This window comes from Microtus pennsylvanicus, chromosome 8 (assembly GCF_037038515.1).
Source record: "Microtus pennsylvanicus isolate mMicPen1 chromosome 8, mMicPen1.hap1, whole genome shotgun sequence".
NCBI lineage: Eukaryota > Metazoa > Chordata > Mammalia > Rodentia > Cricetidae > Microtus > Microtus pennsylvanicus.
Window position 1 is genome coordinate 20205638 of NC_134586.1, and position 11205 is coordinate 20216842.

The 11205-nt window shown below is 48.2% G+C and overlaps 1 protein-coding gene across 1 annotated transcript; it reads right to left on the reverse strand.

Annotated features, from left to right (window-relative positions):
- Positions 1 to 823: 823 nt before the first annotated feature.
- On the reverse strand, positions 824 to 10956 carry Tex52 (testis expressed 52). The gene is made up of 3 exons (XM_075982663.1): positions 10769 to 10956; positions 5761 to 6311; positions 824 to 1118 (listed from the first exon to the last, which is right to left on the reverse strand). The coding sequence occupies exons 1-3, from the start codon at positions 10904 to 10906 to the stop codon at positions 824 to 826; spliced, it is 984 nt and encodes a 327-aa protein (XP_075838778.1). The 5' UTR covers positions 10907 to 10956.
- Positions 10957 to 11205: the final 249 nt, after the last annotated feature.

The following is an 11205-nucleotide window of genomic DNA, read 5'->3' on the forward strand; positions in this document are numbered from 1 at the left end:
TTATACATTTCTCCCCTTGAAGAGCCAAGCCTGTGTGTTTAACATTCCTGGTTCCCTCAGTGCTTCTCCGTGAGCACAAGGGCCTCAGTGCCTCCTACACCTGGAGTCTCCTTGTTCCGCTCTTGCCCTGCTGAGGAACAGCTGCCTTCCTCAGGCTTGAGTCTCCAGCACTGCCTGTGACCAAATTCTGCAGGGAGCCCTCCCTGTGCCACCACCGCCCGGCTGCCTAGGAAGTTTTCTGTCCGCTAACCAATCCTAGTGTCCTTGTGTATTGGTTCTGAGTGTAGAGACAACATTTTTTTGTATGTGTGATGGGAATTGAACTTAGGACTTCACTCTTGCTAGGCAAGTGCTCTACCATTGAGCTATATTCCCAACCTGCAATTACTTACCCACATTTCTTACCATACCTCTTCCTCACCCCAGCATAGACACATGCGCACGCGCATGTGCGCGCACGCACACATACACACACACACACACACACACACACACACACACACGCACGCACGCACGCACACACCACACCTCACCACTCCTTATTCTAACCTTAAGAGCTGGAGCCTACAGAAATTCTAGCTGCCCTACCCCCTCTCTCTTCCCCAATCTTCCCATACTAATATGAGTCTGCCAAGGAAAACAGAGAACAATTCAGAGTTTCAGCGATGTCTCCAGAAACCTGAAACAGAGGTGGTATGAGGCTGGAAGATGGCAGGTTATTCTTTAGAAGCTGGAGTCCTCAGCCTTCTGAGGCTTCTTGCTGAAGCAGGCTAGGCTGTGTATCCTGAGGCCCACTCTGGTCTCCTCCCACCGGGAGGCTCTTTTAGACATATCCAGGGCTTCCTTTCCTCTTTCTGGCTGATGTGTTGGCAGGTTTTGCCTTGGACAGGTAGTAGAGGGGCATGGCAATCCGGTTCTTTATCAGGGTTTGGTAGTCCCTCACCAGGTCTTCGCTGAGGGGCACACAGGGCAGCCGAGCCAGTTTCAGGGCCTTCTCCTGGTAATGCGGCTGCGGGTTTGGGCAGGGCCAGTTCTTGGTGAAATTATTGGGAAGTGGGTTGGGTAGGATCTGGAGACCCCAAGGCTCAAGCCTTCCGCCATCAGAGATGAACTGAGACCTGTTGGGAAAGTGGTTCAGAGACAGCAGAGTCAAGGGAGGATTTCAGGCACGGTAGGGGGAGGTGGAAAGGGCAGGTGATGATTCTCAGCAGCTACTGGGGATCAGCTATATACCAGCTGGCCTGCATTTTAACTATGTCTAGCTGTACGCCTTTTATCCTTTGAATAACTGTATAGTAAGTATATCACCTAAGTTTTTTTTAAAAATATGCTTTCTGTTACATATTTTTATATAATTTATTCAACTTTATTTTATGTGCATTGGTGTGAAGGTATCAGATTCCCTGGAACTGGAGTTACAGACAGTTGTGAGCTGCCATGTAGGTGCTGGGATTTGAACCTGGGTCTTCTGTAAGAAAAGCTAGCTCTCCCAATGGCTAAGCCATCTCTCCAGCCCCTGTTACATATTTTTATTGTGCTTATTAATTTTAATATTTTATGAATGTCTTTCCTGCATGTTGCCATGTACACCACTTGTTAGCCTGGTGCTAGTGGACGTTAGAAGAAGGCATAAGATCCCCTTAGTCTAGAGTTACAGACGATTGTGAGCTGCCATATGGGTAGCAGCCAGTGCTCTTAACTGCTGAGCCATCTCTCCAGCCCCTCACCTAGATTCTTCTTAAATATGTATGTGTTGCTAGGGATTGAACCCAGGGCCTTGCACATACTTGGCCAGCACTCCACTACTGAGCTACGCCCCAGTCCGATTTTCCACTCTTGGCTCCCTTCTTTCTTTTTTTCCTTCTCAGTCTGTAGTCCAGGCTGTTCTCCATCTTGAAATCCTCTTGCTTCCTCCTCCGGAGGTTTCTACCGTCACGCCTGACTCTATTTTTTATCTAAATTCCAGCCATTCTTCTCTTTTCTACTAATGCAGAGCAGATGGGAAGACGGCTGAACTCAGCGTAGCGTGGCAGGCAACTTCCTCCTCCGCGTTGGCCTGTAGTATTAAATTGAACAGGAGCAAATTGACTTCAAAACAAAAACAACAGCACGGTTGAATAATAGCAGATTTTCTGTGCTTCAAGAGGCTCTGTACCTGGCTCAGCAGATATTCCTGTCGGCTACCTTTGGTTTATTCGAGGTTCTCAGCTGCAGCTACACATGACAATCACCCCAGAAACTTTTTTGTTTTTTGTTGTTCATTTGTTATTATTATATTTTTATAATAATGTTGCTGTTGTTAGTGCAGAGATGGAACTTTGAGCTCTTGCATGGTAAATAAGAAGCTATATTCCTGAGCTATGCCCCCACCCCTGGGATAGTTTGTAAAGTTCTCCAGGGATGTAGCCTAGTAGACACCTTGCCAAACGCATATAAGACCTTGAGTTCTATGCAGAGGGTCCTTGGGATTAAGATAGAATCTCACGTAGCCAGACCGTGTCTAGTTCATGTGGTGCTAGGCACTGAACCGAGGACTTCATGCATGCTAGACGAACACTCTGTCAACTAACTGAGCTCACTCAACTAACACACACCCACTCTCTTTTCTGAAAGAAGGTCTCATGTAGTCTAGGCTAGCCTCCAACTTACTAAGTAGCCAAAGGTGGCCTTGAATTCCTGACCCGCCTGCCTCAGTCTCTTCCAACTGCCAGGATTATAGGCATGCACCACCATGTCCTTCATGATTGCAAATCTTTCTGAGATGCCTGCAAGCCACACATTAGTTACCAATAGTCTTCATGTGCAGACAGAGAGAGAGAGAGAAAGAGAGGAGAGAGAGAGAGAGAGAGAGAGAGAGAGAGAGAGAGAGACGGGATCCTCAATGTGACTCACCTGAAGAAGTCACCAAACTCTGGTGCCATGTTTTAAAAATTGAATGTGTATGTCTATAAACACACATGTGTAAGGTCCATGCGTGCGGCGTGTGCAGGTGCCGGCGCAGGCCAGAGAAAGCTCTCAGTACCCTGCTCTCTCACTCTCTGCCTTACTCCCTTGAGGCGGAGTCTCTCACCGAATCTGAAGCCTAACATTTCGGTGAGGCTAGCTGGCCAGTGAGCTCCTAGAAGCTGCCTGGAGATCTCCCAGCATCCCTGGGGTTACAAGTCTGCACGGTTGTGCCCAGCTGTTTCTACATGGGCGTGGAGGTGTTGAACTCAGGTTCCTATGCTTGGGCAGCAAGTGCTTACCCGCTGAATCTCCATGTGTGCACCTGCGTGCAGAGCTGGAGGTGAAACCTGGCCTTGTACATACTAAACAAGTGCCCTCCCCTGAGCAGCCTAGGCTTCACTATTTGTTTTTCTTCTTCTTCTTTTTTTTTTTAATTAAAAATCTCTGCTGGTAGGTGGTAATGCACGCTTTTAACCCCAGCACTCCAGAGGCAGAGGCAGGTGAGTCTCTGTGAGTTTGAGGCCAACCTGGTCTACAAATTGAGCTCCAAGACAGCCAAGGCAACACAAAGAAATCATGTCTTGAAAACCAAGACAAAACCTCAAGCTAGGTATGATGGCATATATTTTTAATCCTAGAGCTGTGAGTTTCAGGCCAGCCGCGGTTATATAGAAACACCCTGTCTCCAAAAAAAGAAAAACATTCTATTAGGGCTGGAGAAATGACTCCGTGGTCAAGAAATGGCTTAGCGCTCTATCAGAAGTGCAGTGTTCAGATCCTAGTATCTATGCCAGGTTGTTCACAAAATCCTGTAACTCAAGCTCCAAGGGATCTGATGCCCCTTTCTGGCCTCACAAGCATTGCGCACATGTGCACACACGCACACACACAAGCAGCTCCCTCTAAGGTCTGTCTCTTCTGAGACCACCCCAGTGGGGCCTAGATGGTTCTAGCCCCTCCTCTGTAACCCTCTGAAGACCTTCTAACCTACACTGCAGCTCACAGGAGTCCTGCCTGCCCACACATTTCTGTAATATCAACTTTCTAGAGTTTTTATTACATTATACATAATGCATTTTATTGTATTTTTATTCCTGTATATAACATATTTTAATCATATTCCCTCTCATTATCCTTTCTTGTCTTCCTTTCCTAGGGACCCCCTTCCTGTTCCCAGTTAGTGTGTGCGGCCCACTGCATTTCCGTAGGATTACTTACAGACACCTGGGCACCTTAGCAGTGGCTCCACCCTTGAAAGAAATGTCTCCCCTCCAAGAACTGTCAACTTACCTATTAGCCCTGGGGAGGAAAGGTGGCACCGCATGCATCCCTCCCTCCCTCCCTCCTCTCCTCCCAGACAAGATAAGATCTAACTTTGGTTCAATTTCTTTCTCCCATCTTTCCTTTCCTGTGAGGAGGATAGACTCCAAGGCCCTGGGCATATAAGCAAGTACTCCACCTCCGAGCTGTACTCTAAGCTCCTGGTTTGGTTCTCTTACATACTGACAACCCAGTTCATACTTATCCTGTGACATAAGTGTTTCTGATCCTTCTTTACCAATTGAGCCTGGAGAATCCAAGCCACTTGTCAAAATTATACTCTCTGGGTCTGAAAAATCTGACCCCAGGTTTCATTTCTGCTTCCTCTATTAATAATGGACTTTACTGGACAGATGTGGTGGTATATGTCTCTAATCCTGGAACTTTGGAGGTGAAAGCAGGAGAATCATGAGTTCAAGGCCAGCCTTGGCCACATGAGACTCCAGCTGTAAAAATGAGGAGGGGAGATTTACTGGGGGTTTAATACTCTTGTGCATCGGGCAGGTAATATATTCTATATTCTCCTTGTTTTAAAAAAAAAGGAAAGGAAGGATAGAAGAAAGGAAGGAAGGAAGGAAGGAAGGAAGGAAAGGAGAAAGGAAAGGAAAGGAAAGGAAGGAAGGAAGGAAGGAAGGAAGGAAGGAAGGAAGGAAGGAAGGAAGGGAGAAAGGAAGAGAAAGAAGAAAGAAGGAAGGCCTGGAGATGTCTCAGTGGTTAAACATACTGGGTGCTTTCCCAGTGGACCCAAGTTCAATTCCCAGCACTCACACGGGCCACTCTCAACTGTCTGTAACTCTAGTTCCAGGGAACTCGACCACCTTTTCTGGCTTCCTTAGGCACCAGGCATACTTGTGGTGTACAGACACACATTCAGGCAAAACATTCATACACACAATTTTTTTAAAAAACTTAAAAAGAAAAAAATGACAGGCATGATGGCATGCATATGTAATCCTAGCACTCAAGAGACAGACTGGAGAATTGCCAGTCAAGGCCAGCCTGGACAATCTAGTGAGATCCTGCCTCAATAGAAGAAAATAAATATAACAATGACACCCACCATCTCTCTCTCACACACACCCTGTGGGTGTTTTGCAGGCATAGTGTGGCTGTGGTAGGTGTCTCTTCTATCTCTTAAAGCCAGGGACCGAATTACATTTCTCAGTATCCCTAGGCCAAGCAGGAGTTAAATTCATAGTACCCTCTCTCCATTTTTAGTTAGATAACCAAGTGTCTTTCCCCGTTATCCCACCCCTCCATCTGCACCATCTGGCCAGCTACTTTCAGGAAGCAGTTGGGGGTGTGGCTCCACGGCAGAACCCTTGTTTGGTGTTTGCAAGGCCGTGAGTTCCAACTGCACAGAAGAAAACGTCTCAGATGACCATGAGGGGGAAAGTTGGAGATGCAAATTAGATACCAAAACAGGACTGGGAAGCTGTGGGAGGGGGCACATGAACATGGGCGGGATCACTGCCTGGGAAGGGGTGAGCTTACTTCTTGAAGTTTGGTGGGGGCAGAATATTGCCGTGGGCATCGAGTGGAGGGGCCCTCAGTTCGCTCCTCAGCTTGAGTTTCTCCACCTCCTTCAGTTCTCTCATGGTTCTCACAATCACTTGGTTCTTTCTGTTCATGTCCACGAAGATGGGGGTAGCGCTGATAAAGGTCAGGAAGCTGTGTGGGCCCATCCAGGAGGGCGGAGGAATGGCAGGTTGAGCAGCAGGGAAACGGTGGCCATTGGAATGGGTCAACCAGCGCCAGACATTACTGTCATAGGGTATGTCTGGCCTGGTGGGGAAGGTGGCAGGCAGACGCCCCACATCGAGCCAGGTGTGAAAGCCCCAGGTGTGTTTGGTTTCATCCTTACAAGGATAGCGTGCCTGGTGATGAACCTTAGACTTCATCTCTGTGTATGGTGGCTGCTTCAGGGCCAGCTTGTGGTAGGGTTGCTGGGTGAAGCCTGGCAAGTCTCTGGCCTCTCTGGGGAGGAAGAATTCACGCTGAGTCCAAGTCTGGTCGGTGGGGAAGGATTCTCTGGCATGGACCATCTAGGGAGACACAAAAGAGAGCCTAGAAGGGCTATGCCCGCAGAGCAGGATGCTGCAAGAAGTGCCCTGCTCTCCTTCCCAGGCACAAGCTGCCAGCCTCCAATCCAGGACTCATCAGGACGCAGATGACCTCCACAAAAAGGTGTCTCTCCATTCCCGCTGTCATCAGGTGTGTATGCATACGCGTGAATAAGACCATCCCTGCGGGTGCATGTGCGTGTGTTTATGTGTGTGTAAGTCAGGAGAGAACCTTGGATATTGCTCATCTTGTTTTTCTGTTTGTTTGTTTTTGGTTTTGGTTTTTTTTTTTTTTTTGAGACAGGGTATCTCTCACTGGTCTAGGAATTATATTGGTCTGGCTACAGACTGGCCATCAGCCATCAAGTCTCAAGAGTCCACCTCTTCCCACCCCAACCCCCAGCCCTGGGATTATTAAGTGTTACCACTTAAAACTTTATTACCTGAAAAGGATTTATTTTTATTTTATGAGTGTTTTGCTTGCAAGAATGTGTGTGAGCCGTGTGTGCTTGTTAATCTTGGAGGGCAGACTGGGGGACCCAACAGAATTAAAGATGGTTGTGAGCTGCCGTGTAGGTGTTGGGAATCTAACCCAGGTCCTCTGCAAGAGCAGCAAATGCTCTTAATCACCGAGCAATCTCTCTAGTTCCCTGCAAAAAGTTTTACACAAGTTCTTGTGATTGAACTCTGGTCGTAATACTTGTATAGCAAGCACTTCACAAACTGAGCTAGCTCTCTTAACATTGGCAGCTTGACAGGATAGAGAATCATATAGGATGCAAGTCTCTGGCACGCTCGAAGGGGACTGTCTAGAGTAGATTAACTGTGGTGGAATGAGCCGCATTAACTCTGATGCAACCATGCAGAAGAAAGCTGAGCACCAGCATTTACCTTCCTGACTGCCGACAAACTCCTACCATGATCGACTATAGGGCCCTTAATTTTGCTTGTCAGGTATTTTGCTTTAATGAGACTAGTAATTGCCCCAATCCAAATAATATTCTCCGTAACATTTCCATAGACTTATCAAATCTCATTCTTTTTCTAGTTATTAATTTTGGCTTTGATTTCCCACTCTCTCAACTTCTGCTCTTCAAAAATTATATATAGCCGGGCGATGGTGGCACACGCCTTTAATCCCAGCACTCGGGAGGCAGAGGCAGGTGGATCTCTGTGAGTTTGAGACCAGCCTGGTCTACAAGAGCGAGTTCCAGGACAAGCTCCAAAGCCACAGAGAAACCCTGTCTCGAAAAACCAAAAAAAAAAAATTATATATAATTGCATCTTGGATTTAAAATTTTTATCTTTTTTTGCTATCTTGCATATCACCATAGAACCTTCATCTGGTGATGGATGGAGATAGAGACAGAGACCCACACTGGAGCACTGGACTGAGCTCCAAAGGTCCCAATGAGGAGCGGAAGGAGGGAGAAGATGAGCAAGGAAGTCAGGACCACGAGGGGTGCACCCACCCACTGAGACAATGGGGCTGATCTATTGGGAGCTCACTAAGGCCAGCTGGACTGTGAGTGAAAAAGGATGGGATAAAGCCAGACTCTCTGAACATGGCGAACAATGAGGGCTGATGAGAAGCCAAGGACAATGGCACGGGGTTTTGATCCTACTTCATGTTCTGGCTTTGTGGGAGCCAAGCCTGTTTGGATGTTCACCTTCCTAGACATGGACGGAGCGGGGAGGACCTTGGACTTACCACAGGGCAGGGAACCCTGACTGCTCTTTGGACTGGAGAGGGAGGGGGAGAGGAGTGGGAGGAGGAAGAGGAGTGGGAGGAGGGGGAGGGAAATGGGAGGCTGGGAGGAGGCGGAAACTTTTTTTTTCCCTTTTCTCAATAAAAAAAATTTTTTTATCTTTTTAAAAATTCATGTGTATATTTGTGCACGACATACATGCCTGGTGCCAAAGGAGGCCAGGAGAAGACATCGGATGCCCTGGGCTGGAGTTAGAGATGGTGTGAGCCACCATGTAGGTGCTGGGAGCCTGGCTCCTCTGGAAACGCTGAGCATCTCCAGGTCCTACTTACACTTGAAGTTTCATTTATTTAGTGTGTGTGTGATGGCGTGAGCCACCATGTAGGTGCTGGGAGCCTGGCTCTTAAACACTGAGCATCTCCAGGTCCTACCTACACTTGAAGTTTTATTTAGTGTGTGTGTGTGATGGTGTGAGAGTGGAAGTCAGAGGACAACTTACAGAAGTCAATTCTCTCCTTCCACTACGGGTTCTAAGGGACTCAGGTATCAGGCTTGGTGCAAATGCCTTACCCTGAGTTATCTCATTGGCCTCACCACTTCCTACACCACTCTCCGTTCTGACGTCCTCATATGTGTCCCTGTAGACACACCAGGCCTAGGGGGAGGATCCATTCCAGCCATTCTAGCAACATACTTTCCCTTGTTCCTGGTCCTGGTCACACCCTAGGAAGTCTCCCTAAAGGACAGCCAGGTAGCTTTCCATCCCAGTCTTCTTATTACCTGTTGTCATTGGCACTTTTCCCTCATTTCTCATGGAAAGATCAGCTGGGCTAGAAAGCATCTAGAATGTTCTTTCCTTATCTTTTCTGTCTGCCACAAAACACGGTGCCCCTTCCTTTCCTAAAACTCCATGAGAAAATATCCAGTTCTGCTATGGTTTGTCTAAGTGTCCCTCAAAGGCCGGTCTAAATGACTTGGTTCCAGCCTGAGGACTGATTGGGAGAATCTCAGGTGGGGGGACCTAGTGGCAGCATGCCGTAAGGGAGACAGTGGGATCCAGGGCCCTTCCTGCCTCTTTGCTTCTGGATGCCCATGAGGTGAGCACCTGCTTTGCCATGTTCTCCCTCCATGAGTTGCCTCACAGGTCTAGGGCAGCAAGGCCAAATGGCCGCACACTGAAGGAAGCCTCTATGAGCCCCAGTGAGCCTTTCCTCTCCAGTTATCACTAGCACTCTGTCACCGCAGTAGAAAACTGACAAAATTGGCAACAAAGCCCCTATTTCAGATGTAAAGACCCTCGGCCGGGCGATGGTGGCGTATGCCTTTAATCCAAGCACTCGGGAGGCAGAGGCAGGCGGATCTCTGTGAGTTCGAGACCAGCCTGGTCTACAGAGCTAGTTCCAGGACAGGCTCCAAAGCCACAGAGAAACCCTGTCTCGAAAAACCAAAAAAAAACCAAAAAAAAGACCCTGTTACAGTAAGGAATTCACAGGAGGCCTCAACTAAGTGGCCGAGTTCAGGTTTAAGCTGTGTTCAACCTCAGCAGACTTAGCTGTGTGAAACACGACTAAGCCTGTTCATAGTCTGACCAGGGCAGAAGAGTCTCTCAATCGTTCTTCCCTCTCACCCACTCCCAAACCCCACCAGTTTCTTCAGCATCATCCCCTACACACATTTCCTTAACATTAAAACCTAGTGCATGTGCACACACTGCACGTCACAGCATGCGAAGGTCTGAGGGCAGCTTGCAGGAGTCCATCTTCTCCTTCCACCACGTGGGTTCTAGAGATGGAGCTCAGGGTGTCAGGCGTAGCAGCCAGCGTCCTGACTACATGAACCATCTTGTTGGCTTGCTCGCAGGTTTATTTCCTCCTTCCTTTTGATTTTGTGAGATAAGATCTTGTGTGTAGCCTTGGTGGACCAAGCCACCGAGTACTAACATTACAGGCGTGCCTCACTGGACCTAACTAAGTCCTTTCTGCAACAGCACCTCAGAGGCATGGCCTGAGAGCTAACACAAACTTCCCTCGTCGATCCCAAGCATGGCAATACATGGTAATAACTTGTTAGGAGGTAGAGGCAGATTTCCACAGATCTGACAAAAACCTGGCCTAGGCGTGAACTTCAACCAGGACTATATAGGGAGGTTCAAACAAATCCAAAACTTGGCCCAAATGGCAAATATCTATAATACCAGCCCTTGGAAGGCTGAGACAGGACTACTGTAGGCTGACAGTATCAGGCTAGCCACGACTACAAGCAAGACTGCCTCGAGAAAACAAAAACAGACCCCCTGAAATCTGAAGATGAGAGATCCCAAATGCCGAAAAATCTGATTTTTTTCCCTGGGCAAGGGCATGGTGTCACAAGTAGAAAATTCCACATTTGACCTTTGCAATCGGTCAAATATCAAACATCCTAAAAATATTGCATGCGTTAAGTCACATTCAGGCTGGGTATAAGATACATATGAAACAGAGAATGTTATGGGCAGTTCTGGGTCTGTTTATGACACACAAACACTCCAAAACCCAAAAATCCCAAAGCTAACAGTATCTCTGGTTTCAAGCGCTTTAGTTAAGGCCCCATCCACCCGTGCTAGCCAGGCTCCTCCTCCTCCCCATGCTCCAAACTTAGCATATCATAGGATGAAGGCAAAAGAGTTTGTGTACCAGAAGCCTGTTGCTCAGGACACATGAAAGGGCGGCTGCAGAGGCGGCCCCACTCTACCTGCAGTAAAGGCTCCCTGACATGAGGCACATTGTCCATGCCTGGCGTTTGGAGGGATCTTCCCCAGCTGCTGGCCATTCTTCCTCTGAGCCAGAGCCAGGAGGGGCGGCTTTGGGGAAAAGCCCTCTCTGATACCATTGTTTGCTGCTAGGGTTGCTATGGTGATGCTTCCTGACTAGTGCTGCTGGGAGGAGACTGCCTGTCCTGGGAGGCTCTTCAGTCCCTGATGCCTTCCTGGTGAGGTAGGGAGGGGGCAGCGCTGTCAGTTCTGGTTACAAGATGTGGTAACAGGAGCTGCTTCCAGGAGGACCTTGTCTGGGAGGTTTGGGGAGGAGGAAGTACGCAGCAGGCTCTCAGGCTTGGGGCTGGGATAGAAGTAAAGAGACCCCTGCAAAGGGCCCAGCTTTCTGGCCTGAATGTTGAACGGCTTGGGAGGG

Bases quoted from the DNA above. Each gene is read 5' to 3' on its own strand.
- Tex52 (XM_075982663.1), bottom strand. From the start codon at position 10,906: ATGGTATCAGAGAGGGCTTTTCCCCAAAGCCGCCCCTCCTGGCTCTGG. The intron at 6,312-10,768 runs GTAGAGTGGGGC...GTGTCTCCCTAG, and splicing joins TCAGGGAGCCTTTACTGCAG to ATGGTCCATGCCAGAGAATC. The intron at 1,119-5,760 runs GTAAGCTCACCC...CTTTCCCAACAG, and splicing joins CCCCCACCAAACTTCAAGAA to GTCTCAGTTCATCTCTGATG.